Source organism: Sus scrofa, chromosome 14 (genome assembly GCF_054392235.1).
Source record: "Sus scrofa isolate SSC_HxYL_T2T_F1_AM1 chromosome 14, Sscrofa_HxYL_maternal_Yorkshire_Landrace_v2.0, whole genome shotgun sequence".
Classification (NCBI taxonomy): Eukaryota; Metazoa; Chordata; class Mammalia; order Artiodactyla; family Suidae; genus Sus; species Sus scrofa.
In genome coordinates, this window is record NC_139396.1 from 127,137,405 (window position 1) to 127,155,439 (window position 18,035).

The 18,035-nt window shown below is 41.4% G+C and overlaps 1 protein-coding gene and 1 long non-coding RNA gene across 10 annotated transcripts in view; one reads left to right on the forward strand and one right to left on the reverse strand.

The window, feature by feature from the left end:
• The window catches only part of MYOF (myoferlin), a 170,483-nt gene extending 161,767 nt beyond the window's left edge, over positions 1–8,716 (reverse strand). For all 9 annotated transcript variants that reach the window (XR_014826643.1, XR_014826645.1, XR_014826642.1 and 6 more), the window contains exon 1: positions 8,475–8,716. Coding sequence is in view for 5 of the 9 variants with exons in the window: in XM_084994880.1 (XP_084851006.1) it covers positions 8,475–8,562 (88 nt within the window). In the remaining 4 variants the exon portion in view is untranslated. The remainder of the gene's footprint in view (positions 1–8,474) is intronic.
• LOC146396987 (uncharacterized) lies at positions 74–12,651 on the forward strand. The gene is made up of 2 exons (XR_014826646.1): positions 74–171; positions 8,174–12,651. It is a non-coding gene; the product is annotated as an uncharacterized LOC146396987 (long non-coding RNA).
• Positions 12,652–18,035: the final 5,384 nt, after the last annotated feature.

Sequence of the window (18,035 nt, forward strand, 5' to 3'; positions counted from 1 at the left end):
AGCTGATTGGGCCAGGGGTGAACACCTGACCAAAACTGAACCAATTGGAGCCTTCCTCTCAAGAATCACAATTAAGAGACACAGGTGCTGTAGCAGGTGTGAAGTCAGGACCAAGTCACCTCCATGGTAACCCAGAGCCCAATGCAAGCTGCTTACTGCAAAGGAGCAGAGGTAAGGGTTCCCACTGATGCAGCCGAAGTGCAGAGAGGAAATGGATGCATGTGCGGGGAGGGGCAGAGGCCTGAGGCCCGCAACCCTGGGCGGGTATCGGGCTGGGGGGGGGGTGCAGTAAACACCTCCCCATGCGACCAGATTCTGGCTTCTCCCAGGGCCATGATTGTATTCTGGAAAATTTCTAACTTTAGGGGCAAACTTGCACAAACCTGAGTTCCTTGCCATTAAACAACAGCTATCATGACATTTTACCCCTCAAATGGGACAACCCGGTTGAACCTTGTGTGAGTGAGACCACAGCTCAGCTTGGTTAAGGAAAAGCTCCCTGTTTGGCTTTGGGGAGAAGAGCAAAATATGTCTTTTGTGTCACTTGCTATTCCTGTGCCTTTCTTCTACCTCTTCCTGACCTCCCTCTCCAGTCTCAGGTAGCTAAAGCTCAGGCTGGCCTCTGGCAGCACCACCCCACCCAGCCTTCTGGGGGTCCCATTTCACAGAAGACTGTGGAGAAGGATGGCCCAATTAGCCTGCCCTGTGAGGTCTTCTTATTAATTTAATTGAATCGAGCTGCTTCCTTAGTATCTTCTACGTTAGTTCCTTCCTTCTCATTCTGGCCCTGAAATAAGCCCCCTCTGCCCTGGAAAGCATTTGCCTCAACTAGTAAACCACGACTAGAACTAACTAACTGACTAGAACCAATCTGTCCATAAGTGGCTTCCAACTGATTTATGAGTCAGGGGCAATCCCAATCACACCAGGTTACTCCTCTGTAATCCTCCATGGCTCCCTGGCCTTTTTTGTGCTGTTCCGAACCTGAAATGTCTTTCTTTTCATTATTTCTGTCAAATTTCCACTCGTCTTTTTTTTTTTTTTTTTTTTTTTTTTTAGGGCCATACTTGCAGCATGTGGAAGTTCCCAGGCTAAGTAAGGGTCGAATCGGAGCTGTAGCCACTGGCCTCTGCCACAGACACAGCAACGCCAGATCTGAGCCACATCTGTGAGCTACACCACAGCTCACGGCAACGCCAGATCCCCGACCCATGGAGCAAGGCCAGGGATCGAACCTGCATCCTCACGGATACTAGTGGGATTCATTTGCACTGTGCCATAACAGGAACTCCCTCCACTCATCTTTTAAAACTAACTCAAGTGACATCTTCTCCATGAAGCTTTTCACACTTCCATCTGCTTAGGCATTGTCATTTTTGCATGCCTATTCTGGTTTGTAACTCATTCTTGTGTTTTAACCAGTTGGTTCCCTAAGCCTAAGGACCAAAGCTAACGTTATACGTATTTTTCTAGACTTGACTCCTGATATACTGTCTGCACATTTTAAGGCTCTATAAAAGCAAATGTTACCACATAGGAAAGGAAATTTAGGGATTGCCCGTATGTGCAAATTCACATATGTATTCATTTAATCTTCAAACACCTCTGCAACATAGGAGATATTATTAAGAACCTGAAATTGAAGATTTTAATTCACTAGCTCATGAGTATTTCTGAAGTCAGAGGCAAGAATTGGGATCCTCATTCCTAGGCCTCCCTGGCTCCAAAGCCCAAGGCCTGTGCGCCCTCATGTCCAATAGGTTTTATATCCTGATGCTTAAAGCCAAGCCAGCTGATAAGGCTTAAAGTGTCAGAGGCTTAAAGCAGCTGTTTCTGAGTGAAAACTCTACTCACACCCATTCAAAGCACATCCCGGCTCAACAGAACAGCTGTTCAGTAGAAATTACAAAGCAGATAAGGTGACCGATGACATATCATGATACATGCATTATGCATTATAGACCACTGAATGTTTCATGTATAAATTTTTAACGTTAAAAACTGGCAACTTCACATTTTCCTTGCCAGGATCAAGAATGCAAAAAGTAGGGAGTTCCCACTGTGGCTCAGCAAGTTACGAACCTACTATCCATGCAGATACAGGTTCGATCCCTGGCCTTGCTCAGTGGGTTAAGGAACAGGTGTTGCTGTGAGCTGCAGTGTAGGTTCGGATCCCACACTGATGTGGCTGTGGTGGAAGCCAACAGCTACCAGCTCTGATGTGACCCCTAGCCTGGGAACTTCTATATGCTGTAGGTGCAGCCCTAAAACAAAAAACAAACAACAGCAAAAAAGAATGCAAAAAGGAATACAAGGCCAATTTGCCCCTGGGTAGGAGGTGCTGGGGACTCAGTGTCCAGAAATGTGTGAACTGGCCCTTTGCCAAGCCTCATCCACAAAGCACCTGAGAGAATATTAAGTGTAATTCTTCCCTAAAGATGGGAGAATGGTGGACTTCTGATGGTTCATTTCAGGGCCAAGGATCAATGACGTTATAGCAATAAGATGTCTCAGATCTCCTGCCAATTTGTTATTTGCAGGGTCAACTTTTTCCTATTTTTTCTTTTTAGGGTTGCACCTGAAGCATATGGAAGTTCCCAGCTAGGGGCTGAATTGGAGCTGTAGCTGCCGGCCTACGCCACAGGCACAGCAACTCGGGATCCAAGCCACATCTTTGATGTACACCACAGCTCATGGAAATGCCGGATCCTTAACCCACTGAGCAAGGTCAGAGATTGAACCCACATCCTCATGGATACTAGTCAGGTTCATTACCTCTGAGCCACAGCGGGAACTCCCAGGGTCGACCTTTAAAACATATATATTCAACATCAGCAACGTCCTATATGGTGCAGGGATATAAAAACCCATGCCTTCTTGGCAGAGCCAAGTGCCATGGGGATGGAGAAAGTCATCAGTACACCCAAACTGGACAAAGACCAGCACCCCTGGACACGCCTCAAGGGCATGCACTTAAGATATAAGATTTGTTGTGGAGGAGCAAAACAAGTCACACGGATTCATTTTTTAAGCTGTGGCTTTGTAAATGATGGAGAGCCTATAAAATGTGCCTTTGGGAACTGTACCTTTCAGAGCTCCCACGCCTCGATAGGGTGGTACCCCTTTCCTCTAGTGAGTCTCCAAACCCTGTTTTCACAGAATGATGGGAATGACTCAGTAGATTAAACCCTTCTGCCTTTCAGAGTATATTGTACAAATAATACAGCAGTTCTACAGTTGTACCAACACGGCATGGTTGTCAGTTTGAGCTGGTGAGAACCTTTTTGACTGGTCCTACCTATGGGAGTCACTGTGTGGGCCCCTCAGCAGGTGCCTTCACAGATGATAGTGCATGGGACCCACTGGATCTTTCCCCCATAACACTTCACTATTCTTAAATGGAAACTCATAGCTTTTCTGCTTACTTAAAAGGCTATTTTTTAAGTTCAACTCTTTTCAGACTTTCAAATAGCAAAGTAGTTTTTACTTAAAAATAGAGAAGTGTCTATTGCATAAATCACAGCCTCCAGGGATCTCCACAGATCTGCTTCCTTTCAGATAAGCCATTGGAGGACCATTTTTCAAAAGAGGGACAAAGGATTCTCAGAGAGGTCAAGTGCTTTGCTCAAGATGACAGAGTTGATGTGCTCATTGCAGGGATCCTAGAAATACCTAGGATACCACTCCAGAAACGTGTCTAGATGAAATAACAGGTATCTGGGAAAATAAGTAAAAACATGACAATTCTTTGATGACCACCCAGCCTACAGCAGTAAACATTCCAAAAAGACCACAAAGATCTACACAATACCATAAATGAGAGAAAATTCTGGCTAATGGAATGGGACATCATGATAAGGAATAAGAAAACTGTTAGAGTTGCACAGTTACGCTCCTTAGTAGTGGAATGTCTCAGGTGAACAGTGTTGCCACATTGTAAAAGTACAACATGAAACTGTGCAAGAAAATTTCCTCTCAGTCAGTCTTTTCAAGAGATTTGACACAAAGGCCAGAGATGAGCCAAACAGAAGTCAATGGCAATATTCACCAAAACCATCTTTAAATGAAAAGCCAAGAAACACACAGAGAATCTGTCCTTCAGAAATGCACACATTCACAAAGATATTCAGCATAAGGATGTCCACTGCTGCCTCATTGCTAACACAGAGTAGTTGAAACAACTTAAAGTCTTTAGCAGAAAGTCAGAAAGAATTCAAATCAGACTGTTCAGAGTGGTTACCCCTAGGTAGCAAGAGTGAGGAAAGAGAAAATGGAGGCACATGGTGAGAATTTTCACTTTTTAGTTGTATATATCCTTCCAGATTATTAGCTGGTTTTGTTTCCACATGCATAAATGTTTTATTAAAATTGTTACAATATTTTTTAAGAATTTTAAAAGATCTGGGGGAATAACAGTCTGAAAAAATTGTACACAGAAGCTTTCTTTGGTACTTCCTTGATCCTCTTGATCCTCCGTTACAGCTTTTTACATCTTTTTTTTTTTTTTTTTTGTCTTTTGTCTTTTTAGGGCCACACCCTTGGCATATGGAGGTTCCCAGGCTAGGGGTCAAATTGGACATGTAGCCGCCGGCCTACAGCACAGCCACAGCAATGCCAGATCTGAGCCATATCTGCAACCTACATCACAGCTCGCGGCAACACTGGATCCTTAACCCACTGAGCAAGGCCAAGGATCGAACCCGAAACCTCACAGTTCCTAGTCAGATTTGTTTCCACCGTGCCACGATGGGAAATCTGGCTTTTTACATCTTAATCTCCCCACTTTCCCTCTGCATCTGGCTTTGCTCCATTCCCACTGATGGACATATGATGGTATCAGGAGCCTCAGTTTTGTCAGAAATTAATGTTACTTAATTTTACCCAGTGCTCAAAATTGGAAGGTACATCTGGAAAGGGGTTTAAACCACTAGAATAGATTGAAAGCAAGAAAAGTACTATATTCATAACTATGACTGCCTCAGGCAGCACCTTCTACATCATGCTAAACGCAGGTGTTCAATACATGGAATGGTAAAATTATAGAACCTTAAAGATGGAACAAATCTCAAGGAGATCAAATTCCCATCTTCCCACAGCTGAGAAATTTGAGACGTGGCTGGTTAAATCTGGCTCATCGGCTATTTTGTCAACACCAGCCAGAGTCCAGATGTTCCTACTCTGAGCAGAGTTGTTTCTTCCATTAGGTTGCTTGTCAGATTAATAAATGAATGAATTTACCACTCAATTTATATAACCAAAGGAGACTGGAAAAGAGACTGAAGTTAAATAATCTAGTAAATGTAAGGGTTTAGATAGCCTATATTTGTCCACTTGAACTAAAGTTTTCCACCTTCAATTGAGTATTTATGTTCATAGCCTTAGGCAGATATACTTTAGTAATTAAAAATTTTTGACCAATGCATATACACTCCAGACAAATAACAAGTCAGATTTCAATATACTGTTAAATTCTAATTCCTTTATAATCTATATGACTTGCCTCAAATAAATATATATTAACAGATTGAACCCAACATATTTTTTCATGTCTTTACATGTCAAACTTTTAGTGCTAATTCCTGATTTTATAGCTGCTTCAAGAAAATAATTAAAAAAAAAAAAAAAGATTTACAAAACCACAGTGAGCTATCACCTCACGCCTATCAGAATGGCTATTATCAAAAAGGCAAGAAATAGCAAATGTTGAGGAGGGTGTGGAGAAAAGGGAACCCTCATACACTGTTGGTGGGGATGTAAATTAGTGCAGCCACTGTGGAAAACAGTGCAGAGGTTCCTCAAAGATTAAGAATATATCTACCATAGGAGTTCCTGTCATGGCTCAGTGGTTAACAAATCCAACTAGGAGCCATGAGGTTTCCGATTCGATCCCTGGCCTCGCTCACTGGGTTAAGGATCCGGCGTTGCCTTGAGCTGTGGTGTAGGTCACAGACTTGGCTCAGATCTGGCGTTGCTGTGGCCGTGGTGTAGGCCAGTGGCTACAGCTCCAATTAGACCCCTAGCCTGGGAACCTCCGTATGCCACAGGAGCAGCCCTAGAAAAGGCAAAAAGACAAAAAAAAAAAAAAAAAAAAAAAAAAAAGAATATATCTACCATATACTTCAGCTATCCCTCTTCTGGGTGTTTATCCAAAAAATACAAAAACACTAATTTGAAAAGAAATGTGCACCCTATGTTCACTGCAGTATTATTCACGATAGTCAAGGTATGAAAACAATTTACATGCCCATCAATGGATGAATGGATAAAGAAGATGTGGTATGTATATGCAATAGAATACTACTTATCAATTAAAAAAAAGTTAAAAATATTGAAGTTCCCATTGTGGTGCAGCAGAAAAAAATCTGACTAGTATCCATGAGGATGTGGGTTAAATCCCTGACTTTGCTCAGTTGATCAGGGCATTGCTGCGGCTGTGGCAGAGGCCAGCAGCTGTAGTAGCTCTACTACAACCCCTAGCCCGGGAACTTCCATATGCTGTGGGTGCAGCCCTAAAAAGAAAAGAAAAAAAAAAAAAAAAAGGAATCTTGCCATTGCAACACCGTGGTATTATGCTAAATGAAATAAGTTAGACAGAGAAAGACGAATACCCGATGATTTCACTCACATGTGGAATATGAAAAACCAACAAATTAAACCAAACTAACCATGTAGATACAGAGAACAGAGAACAGAGGAGGAGTGGGGAAGAGGGTAAAATGGGCAAAGGGGATAAACTGTGTGGTGAAGGATGGAAACTAAATTTTTTGTGGTGTGCATGCTGTAGTGTATACAGAAGCAGAAATACAACGTTGTATACATGAAGCTTATAAAATGTTTTAACCAATGTTACCTCAATAAAAATAAAATCAAAAATTAAAAAGAGAAAAAGGTTTTTTTATTTGGCCATGCCCACAAAACGTGAAAATTCCCGGGCCAGGGACTGAACCTTCACCACAGCAATAGCAATGCCAGGTCCTTAACCACTAGACCACTAGGGAGCTCCAGAGAAAAGGATTTTTAGAAAGAATACATGCAAAGGAACTCTGATGTAACATGACTACATGATATTCACTAAGCAGATTCTCAAACCACACTGTCCTTTAAGAATCCAGCTTTTAGGAGTTTCCACCGTGATGTAATGGGTTAAAAAATCTGACTGCGGCAGCTTGGGTTTCTGCAGAGGCAGGGCTTCAATCCTTGCCTGGCCCAGTGGGTTAAAGGATCCAGCACTGATGCAGCTACACCGTAAATTTAGTCCCTGGACCAGGAACTTCCATATGGCTTGGGTGTGGCCATTAAAAAAAAAAAAATCCAACTTTTGTCCCCCAAATCTTTTTTTTTAAACTAAACAGCCATTTAACATCTTTGAGTTTTGTTTTTTTTTTCCTTGCATTTTTCAACTCATCTCATAGGGAGAGATTTGAGAAAAGGAATAAAGATAAAATGGACAAAAGAAAAGAGAAAGGCACATGTTTACTAAGAAACTGGAAGGGAGTAGTTTCCTGGAGGAAAAGAAAAGTGTGGCAAGGTGTGGTCAGGAACAGCATGCCCGTCAAGGCTCCCACTTTCTTTGCCCTCTCCTCTCATTCTTTGTCCATCCCTACTGCCAAAAAGTTAACTAGCAATCTTACCAGTAACCTTTTGCAAACAGAAAATGATAACGCTCCTAAATTCAGATTTAGATGCACCACTCCAGCCCAAGTGGAATCACTACAATGCATGGGCGTATGCCATCACACCCTCCAGTCCTGTCCCCCTCCATCACATCAAATGTCATGAAAAATAACCTGTTGGGATTACAAAGGCCTTTTAAAGACAACCTAGTCTAAAGTCCGCTCACCTGTGTTGCAGAAAAGAAAACTGACATCCAGAGAAATGAAGTCACTTGCCCAAGTCATTGAGCAAGTCCAAACTAGATACCCAAACTGCAGACTTGCATTGTTCAAGCTCTACGAGCAGTTTAAAAGCTACAGAACATACGAAAAATACCCAACTTTGGAGAGATGAAGAACAATTACAAAAAGGCACAAAAGAACATGAAAACAAACCAAAATAATTTTGCTCCACCTCCCAGAAACTCAGACACAATAAAAGCAGCAGGGGGCTGTTTTACAGAGCAGTAATACCTCGGAAAGTTTAATTGGCTTTTTTTTCCTTTACTCATTTCTCACAGGCAAAGGCAATAAAAATGCACACAAGACTGCTGAAACTCTTACTCTGAACCAACGCAGACCTTTTTGGTACCTGAATTTGGAGATTAACAAATAAATCTTTCCTTCAGAAATCACAGAGCCCTGGGGAAAATTAAATGCCTTCCAGAGAAATGGTCCTCTCCCCTGACCTGCACAGGTAACAAACTCCAGCTAAAGCCGCAGAGACTTTTATAATTCACCTATACGCTGACTTTCAAAGAATGGGACCCAAGAAACTAACATTCCCAAAGGGCACTGGAGAAAAAGAATGCTTTTCCTTACCTTTAAAAATAACAGAAACAATAGGATCCGGTTTTCCAAATTTCGTTTTAGGGATGTTGCTGGCAGATTCCACAATCACTCGAAGCATGGCTCTCGATGGGCAAAAAGCAAGTTTCAGCAACGAAGTTCAGAGCAAGTTTCAGCAATGAAGTTAGGAAGACCTGGGCGCTGGGGCTCCGGGCTGCGCCGCCCGGGGAGAGAAGGCGGGGGAAGACTTCTCCGGCGAAGGGGGAAGGAGAGGCGATGGGTGGGTCTCTGACGGATTATTTACTGAAGGTTACGTGTAAACTGATATCCAAAGGCAGCGCCGCAGGCACCTACTTAAGAATTCGAGAAATGTGGAAGTGAACGGGACAAAACCTCAACTAAGAACAACTACGGGCAACAAATGAAACTGAAAAGGGTTCGGAGCTGATAAACGTGGACAGGTCAGGAGACCCCTGAGACCCTGCCGCTAAAAGCAACAATTCTTGAAGCACCATTAATTGGTTTCCCGTTACCCCTTCCATTCTCTTCTTCTTTTTTTTTTTTTTTTTCCATTCTATTCTGAATCTCATGGAGTTTTAAAACTTTAATCGATCCTTTTCTTTTTTTTTCTTTTTCTTTTTTCTTTTACCCTTTCTTCTGTAGTACTGTGGAACACACCCACTCAGCATCAATTTAGAGAATTTTTTTTTTAAGTCAGCTAAAGGGTGCCCCCTATTGTACAGCAGAGAAATAAAAGAGTTTATTTCAAGCAAGCCCAAATCCAGAAGCGGTAATAGTTTACAAAATTGGTGTCTTGGGACTGATCCTTTTCTTTACAAAAGGCCTCAGCATAGGATTTCCTAAAAACTCCTGAAGAGGTGAGAGCTGGGGACCTGAGTGTTCTTGATCCATCCAAACTGCTGGGAATCTTCAGTGAACATGGAGAAGTGACTCCACTCTTTCAGGATCTGAATCCCAGCAGTGTCTTCCTTTCCTTTGTTAAAGGAAAACAAAACAAAACAAAACAAAAAACAATGGCACTTGTTAAAGTGGGTAAAGAAGACTTTAGTGATTAGGTTTAGGAACCACTGCCCTGGAATCTTGCAGTGGAGGGAGAGAGATTGGGCTCAACTCCAAACAGGGCATGGGCAAGTGGGAATTTATAACCCAGAAGCAGGTTGGGGTCAGTGGATAGAAATTACTAGGAGGAAACTTCAGGAGAAAAGGGGGATTCTGGCTCAGACAACCTAACAAGATTCCTACTGAACATAAGTCATGGTGACCAGACATCACCTGAGTGATGGAGAACGAAGAACCCCAAAAGATAAAGAGAGTGATTAGATAAGGAGGGAGGGGATTTCTGGATAAACTGACTCAGCAAAGTTCTTGCTAAAACTAAATTTTACAAGGAAGTACACAGATGGGCCTAGGAGAAAGTTCAGGAGCTTGACTAAGTTTGGCCAAGCCAAGAATCTTTACAACTTGAAGGGTGTGTTAGGTGGTGCAGCCTGGTGATTACAGTCCCTGGAGGAGGCAGACCTGAGTGGGGTCCCTGCTTCATCACTTTTGAGCTATGTCATCTCACAGGTTTCTACACCCCTCTCCTTTGCAGTTATCTGTAAAATGAAGGTGAAGATTGTCATAAGATCAATGTGTGGGGCCCAGCAAAAAGCACACAGTAAATTCCACACAGCCACAACAGAAGTTCCTGCTTATTCATAGCATTTCATAGCATTTCCGTTAATGCAAGTTGGGTTTAAATCAGGATCTCATTGTGTTTCAGAAGAAAAGGCTAAAGCTAGGAGTGAAAAAACATAGGACTTCCTTTTTCTTTGAACACACCACCAGAAAGATCCATCTGTAAGCCAACACTTCAAGTGCACTGAAAAAGTATGGTTTACCTACAAGATTTCTTCTGTCTCGGTGAATTTCTCAACAGCTTATTATAAAGAACCAATGAACCCAATGTCATATTCTTTATTGTATTTTGTGAACACATAGACCAATGACAGTCTATATTTAGTGAAATACAGACTATGTGTTTTTTTTTGTTTTTTTCCTGGCTGGTTTTTATTTCTCCTTTTTATTGTAAAATATATTTACAGAAAAAGGAATACAACATAAATGTGCCAGTTTAACAAACAAACATCCAGGTCAAGTCAGAGAACATTATCAGCACTCCAGAAGTCCCTCTGATGTCCCATATGTCACAGTCACCTCCTTCACCCCATAGGTAGTGACTGTCCTGATTTTTATGGTAATCATTTCTTTGCTTTGCTTTGTAGTTTCTGTCCCCCAAATAGTTTAGATTTGCTTAATGATGATCACAGGACTTATTTTATACATCATGAACTTTATAGATATGTACATTTATACCTACGTGGATGTATATGTACATGCATACACATATTCACACAGAATGAATTCTTTGATATAGTATGACCTTTAGGGAAATGGAATATAAGTGTGAATTCTTTTGTCTTTGGCTTCTTTTATTTCAACATTGTATCGTGAGATTCATCCATGTAACTCTATTTTGTTTACTCTCATTTCTCTAAGGCATTCCTGTGTGTGAATGCACCACATTTTATTTATTTTTTTCATTTCTTTCTTTTTTTTGTTTTTTGTTTTTTGTCTTTTTGCCTTTTCTAGGGTCTCTTCTGCAGCATATGGAGATTCCCAGGCTAGGGGTCTAATCGGAACCATAGCCACTGGCCTACGCCAGAGCCACAGCAACGCAGAATCTGAGCCGCTTCTGCAACCTACACCACAGCTCATGGCAACTCCAGATCCTTAAGCCACTGAGCAAGGCCAGGGATCGAACCCGCAACCTCATGGTTCCTAGTCGGATTCGTTAACCACTGCGCCACGAAAGGAACCCCTCATTTCATATTTTTATATTATCCTTCCTCGCTCCCCTCCTTCCTTCCTTCCTTTCTTTTCTTTCTTTCTTTTTGTCTTTTTAGGGCCAAACCCACAGCACATGGAAGTTCCCAGGCTGGGGGTTGACTTGGCACTGCATCTGCCAGCCTATACCACAGCCACAGCAACTCAGAATCCGAGCTGTGTCTGTGACCTACACCACAACTCATGGCAATGCCGGTTCCTTAACCCACTGAGCAAGGCCAGGGATCGAACCTGCATCCTCATAGATACTAGTGAGTTTTGTTACTGCAGAGCCATAACAGAAACTCCTATCCTTTCTTTTTAAAAAAATTTTATTGTAGTTGATTTACATTGTTCTTTCAATTTCTGCTGTACAGCAAAGTGACCCAGTCACACATCTATACACACTCTCTTTCTCATATTAAGTGTACCACATTTTATTAATCCATTTCACTGTTGATACACATTTGGATTATTCAGAGTTTCAAGCTATAACAAACAAGGCTACTCTGAACATGCTTGTGCGTGTTCGCTTGTACGAATGTGCATGAGTTGCATTTTGGGTCTAACCTGTGAGTGGAATTGATGGATCAAAGCATATATGTGTATTTTCAAAATTATTAGGTAATTCAAAATTGTTTTCCACAGTGGTTGTACTGTTTACACTCCCACCAACAGTGTAGAAGTCTTCCTGTTCATATACTTGGCGATGTTAGATTTTTCAATGTTTGCCTGTCTGGTGAGTTTATAACACTATTTCATTGGGATTTTAATTTGCATTTTTCAGATTACTAATGAAGTTGCATACCTTTTCATATCTACATTTTCTAATATAGGACATGCAAATTCAAATATGTTGTGGATTTTTCTATTGAGTTCTCTGTTTTTCTTACTAATTTGCAGAAGCTGCGTATGTGTTTTGAATACTAGTTCTTTGTGGGCTGTGTTTTCCTTTATGATAAGTAAATTTTTCATATTAAGAAATCATTTCTACTCTGTGATTATGAAGATATTCTTCAGGATTATCATCTAGAAGCATTTTGTTTCATCTTGTACACTAAGATTTATATTCTGCCTGTAATTGTTTATATGTCATATGTGGTTAGAGGTCACATTTCATTTTTTCCCACATGAGTATTTAATTGATCCAGTACCATTTATTGAAAAATTTGTCCTTTCCCCAAACCTAGGTCATTTATCAGATGTATAGACGTATTGGGGTCTGTTTCTATGCTCTCTCTTCTGTTTCATTGATCTATTTGCCAGTCTCTGTACCAAGACTACTCTGTCTTAATAATAGTCTTATAAAAATTTCATAATAAGATTTTGAGCAAATTCTCCCATCTTGTTATTTTTCTTCAAGTGTCTTGACTCTTCCTACATTTTAAGATTCATATTAGGATCAACTTATCAAGCTGCAAATATTTTAAATTTTTGTTGGAATTCTGTTTTCAATTGCATTAAATCTACACATCAATTTTTGAAGAATCGATGTCATTATAAGTATTTCAGTTCAAGATATACGATATCATTTCATTTACTTAGATTTTCTAAACATCACTCAGCAGAGTTTGATAAATTATCTCATAAAGACCTTGAACATCTTTTTTATTTAGACATGTTGGAACTTGACGTTTCTTTTAGCTCTGCATAATAAATGCTTTCAAACATACAAAGCCTGAAAAAATAGTACAATTAATATCTCTATGCCCATTATTTAGATTCAACAATTATTAACATTTTGCCATGATCGTATTATCTATCTAGATTTTTTGATAAAATAATTTTTTTCATTTTTAAAAGCTTTATTGAAGTATAATTGACTTACAATGTTATGATAATTTCTTCTGTATAACAAGTGATTCAGGAGTTCCTGTCATGGCGCAGTGGAAGTGAATGTGACTAGGAACAATTAGGTTGCCAGTTCAATCCCTGGCCTTGCTTAGTGGGTTAAGGATCTGGTGTTCCCATGAGCTGTGGTGTAGTTTGAAGACACACCTTGGATCCTGCATTGCTGTGGCTGTGGTATAGGCTGGCAGCTGTAGCTCTGATTCAACCCCTAGCCTGGTAACTTCCATATGCCGAGGGTGTGGCCCCAAAAGACAAAAAAAAATTTAATTAATGAATTTATTTATTTGGCTTCATCTGCTGCATGTGGAAGTTCCCAGGCCAGGGACTGAACCCATGCCACAGCAGTGGTCAGAGCTGCTATAGTGACAACACCAGAGCCTTAACCTGCTGCACCACTAGAGAACTCCTATATTAACGTCTTAGTTTTGTTTTGTTTTGCCACACCCACCACATGTGGAAATTCCCAGGCCTGGGATTAAACCTGAGGCACTGCAGGAACAATGGTAAATCCTTAACTACTAGGCCACCAGGGAACTCCAATTTCCCAGAGTATGTAAGTTGTTAACATGAGGGGAAGCTGAGTGAAGGGCATAAGAGAACTATGCTATCTTTGCAACTTTTCTGTAACCTAAAATTGTTTCAAAATAAGATTTTGGAGTTCCCACCATAGCAAAGTAGGTTAAGAATCTGTCTGCATGGAGTTCCTGTTGTGGCTCAGCTGTATGAACCTGACTAGTATCAATGAAGATGAGGTTTGGAGTTCCCATTGTGGCTCAATGGAAGCAAATCTGACTAGCAGCCATGAGGACGCAGGTTTGATCCTTCGCCTTGCTCAGCGGGTTAAGGATCTGCCATTGCTGTGAGCTGTGGTGTAGGTCACAGTCACAGCTTGGATCTGGCATTGCTGTGGCTGTGGTGTAGGCCAGCAGCTGTAGCTCGAGTTCAACTCCTAGCCTGGGAAACTCCATATGCCAAGGGTATGTCCCCTCAAAAAATGAGGATGAGATTCGATACCTGGCCTTGCTCAGTGGGTTAAGGATCCGGCATTGCCACCAGCTGTAGTGTAGTTTGCAGACGAGACTCAGATCCTGTGTTGCTGTGGCTGTGGCATAGGCTGGCAGCTACAGCTCTGAATCAACCCCTAGCCTGGGAACTTCCATATGCCAGTTTGGCCCAAAAATAGGGGAAAAAAAAAAATCTGTCTGCAGCAGCTCTGGTCACTGTGGAGGCACAGATTCGATCCCTGGCCTGGTGCAGTAGGTTAAAGGATCCAGCATCGCTGTAGGGAGGCTGCAGCTCAGATTCAGTCCCTGGCCTGGAAACTTCCATATGCTGCACCTCCCCCCCAAAAAAAGGTTAAAAAATAAGACAAATTTGTAAATATTGGCTTAGAGGGAGTTCCCTGATTGCTTATGGTTAAGGATCCAGCATTGTCACTGTTGTGGTACAGGTTTGATCCCTTGCCTGGGCGTGGCCAAAAAAAAAAATTAGCTTAGAAATGTAAAAAAGACTTCAAGATTGAAACAATTATTTCATTAAAAGTATGTGGGCAAAACAAAATGCCTATTTCATTAGATGGTAAATCTTTAGGATTCATAAAATTTTCATTTCAGTTGAAAAGAACTTGTAGCTAGATTCTCATACAATAAGAAAATTTCTAAGTATGCATGATAACCACCAAGAGATCACAACCTATCATTAGTTAGTTACTCGTAACCCAAATTTTCAACAATGTAACTATTAAAAAATCCTTTCAAGATTTTCACAATAAAAAATATTTTAAGTGTGGCATGAAGTGTATTTGAGGATGTTTGAAATAATATATCTGGAAGTAGAATTCTGTTAAATTATTAAGTAAGCACTGAAACGGATTAACTTTCAAATCCCTAGCATTTCCTGGAGTCTTCTATTTGGCACTGATTTATATAACTTTGGATAAACACAAGCAGGAGAGAATGAGCTAACTAGTAAAATAGAACCCTGTAAAAGGACCAGCCCTCCTTTTAACAAGCTTGCAGTGGCCTTGCCTTGGAAGGAAATGCTATTGTCCTTATCCTCTGGAATAAGTATTTGAGGAGAAGCAGTTTAGGATACTTGGAACTAAAGCTAAAGGGTAGGAGCTCCCTTGTGGCTCAGCAGGTTAACGATCCAACACCATCACTGCTGTGACTCTGGTTACAGCTGTGGTGAGGGTTTGCTCCCAGGACGAGGAACTTGCACATGCTGCAGCAGGGCCAACAAACAAACAAACCTAAGGAGTAGAAAAGATGACAGCCAAGGAGTGTGGCCTCTCCTGAGGTCGGGGAGAGCTGTGGAGCAAGGTCATGGGGGTTGAGACTCAGATTCCAGGAGACTCTTCAGATATGTTTCACTGGGGAGTAAGAGGGAAGGAGGGGATTTAAGACCTGAGACCAGTGGGAGACAGTGGCAGAACTAGGAGAGGTGCTGTTTGGAGAAGGGAGGAGGTGCCTAGAGGCTGCCAGTCAGTCGGACTTCACACCAACCTGCAGTGTTCGTGTGTGTGTGCGTGTGTGTGTGTTTGTGTGTGTGTGTCGGAAGTTGAATAGAGGTGATTCAGTAGTGGGAATACGAACTTGTGCCTCAGAGACTGCAGAGCTGCCCACAAAGGCAATGCATATATGCTTACACACCATCACAACTGGCATCCTTGCCATCAAGCTTTATCTCTTCCTGCCACCTCTGGCCCAAGAGCAGCCTCCTGAACCCCGTTCAGTTGTTCAGTGGACTGTTCCTGCCTTACGGCTTAATTTTTATCCACTACGTTTGCCCTAACAACAGCCCTGTGGGTTAGGTTCTTTAATAACCTACACTTTATGAGGATAGGAAACTGAGACACAAAAAGATTAGGTAACATGTTCAGTTTGTAGCGAAGAAATGGCAGAGCTGGGATCCAAACCCAAGCAGTTTGGTTGTGAATTTTCCTGCCACCGTCCATTGGAATGTATCACCGACAACATGCTTTGCAACCTTCACACACCCTTGAGACAAAGGCACCAGCCATGACTCTGCTAAGGTACATCGTAATCAGAGCCCTGGACACCATCTGCTCTCAGGGACTTTTTCCTCTGAGCTCTCCAGCTTCCTGTGCCGAGAAAGCAACAGTGGCAGCCTCTAGTGGCTGCTGGAATGATCTCTACACTTTGTGAGCCTAAGAAGGGGCTAACCCCTCAGATCCTCTATCCCAGTGGCCTCTCTTGGGAAAGTCTTTATTTTTTTTGCTGACACACACTGACTAGTGTTAGAGTTGTAGACTGGGAAGGAGAAGAAAATGATGGGAGATTTCTCTTCAGCTTCATTCAAATGTAAAAAGCCAACAGGGCTCTTTCCCCCCCCCTTTTTTTTCTCTTTTGTCTTTTTAGAGCTGTGGCCATGGCATATGGAGGTTCCCAGGCTAGGGGTCAAATCAGAGCTATAGCTGCCAGCCTACACCACAGCCACAGCGATGCCAGATCTGAGCCGCGTTTGCGACCTACACCACAGCTCACGGCAAACCAGATCCTTAACCCACTGAGCAAGGCCAGGGATTGAACCTGCACCCTCATGGACACTAGTCGGGTTCCTTAAACACTGAGCCAATATGGGAACGCCCCTCTTTTTCTTATACAGTCAGGTCTTTTTTTTTTCTTTTCTCTTGTATTTATTTTTACTTTTTATTTTCCCAATACAATTTTTTTCCTATTTATACAGTCAGTTTTAGATGTAAATGTGCAAGATTCCAACCAACACCATAAGAAAAATTTAAGGAAAAATACTTCCTCTTGGAAAAAGCAAGGAAGAATAAGAGAGTTGAGTAAATTAACACAAAGTCATCAAATATTTATTCATTAGTAATATGTCCATTTGTTTAACAAATATTTGAGAGTCTGAATACCATGTGCCAGCTGCTGGGGCTGCAGTGAAGAAAAGTCACAATTCGGATCTGATGGCGCTCCCAACTAGTGGAGACCACATGCCAGCTCTCACGTATCTATCAGCCACTGCCTTTGACAATTCTGGGAGCTAGGACTCCTGGGCTTATTTTATAGCTGATGAAATTTAGGTTTAGAAGCATTAAAAACTTGAGCCAGGATTCAAATCCAATGTTTTCAGTGCCCTACTCCCTTTCCAGCTGCCCCTTATGCTCATCACACATGTTGATTTTTCATTATCCTCACCTTTTATGTCAAGTAAACTCATGCATCAATCTAGGTGAGTGTCCTTGGGCCTGCCTTGGACATTGAAACAAAAGGGAGAGAGAAAGAGGAATAGTTAGAAGAGAAGAGAAACTTAGCAAAAATTTAGACATGGGGAGAAAAGTAACAGAGGTAGCAAAGGGGATTTAGCAAAAGAAAAATGAAGACAGATTCATAATATCTTATTCCAATTCCAGTTTTAGAGAATCTTAGGTATTATCTAATAGCAATTTTCAACCTGAACAACACAGAGAGTCCATTGTTGATAACTATGGTGCTTTTTAGAACTAAAATACTGTTGTTTTAGTAGTTTAATTATAGGGTTTTTCATAGTGGTGGATGCTATTTTTAAATAACTTAATATACAGTACATTTAAAGTTTGTTCCTTTAAAAAAGTGTCTGGCAGTAACAAAATCTACATAGGGGTGGGGCATGGAGAGGCGATAAAGTATTTCAAACCATTTGACATCATTTTATTATCACTAGTCAAGGCAAATGGAGAAGCTAAATATGACAAGAATTGATCTGACATTTTCTAAATAAGTGTTAATATATTTTCTAAAATAAACCCAGGAGTTCCTGTTGTGGCTCTGTGGAAACAAATCTGACTAGTATCTGTGAGGAAGCAGGTTCAATCCTTGGTCTCACTCAGTGGGTTAAGGA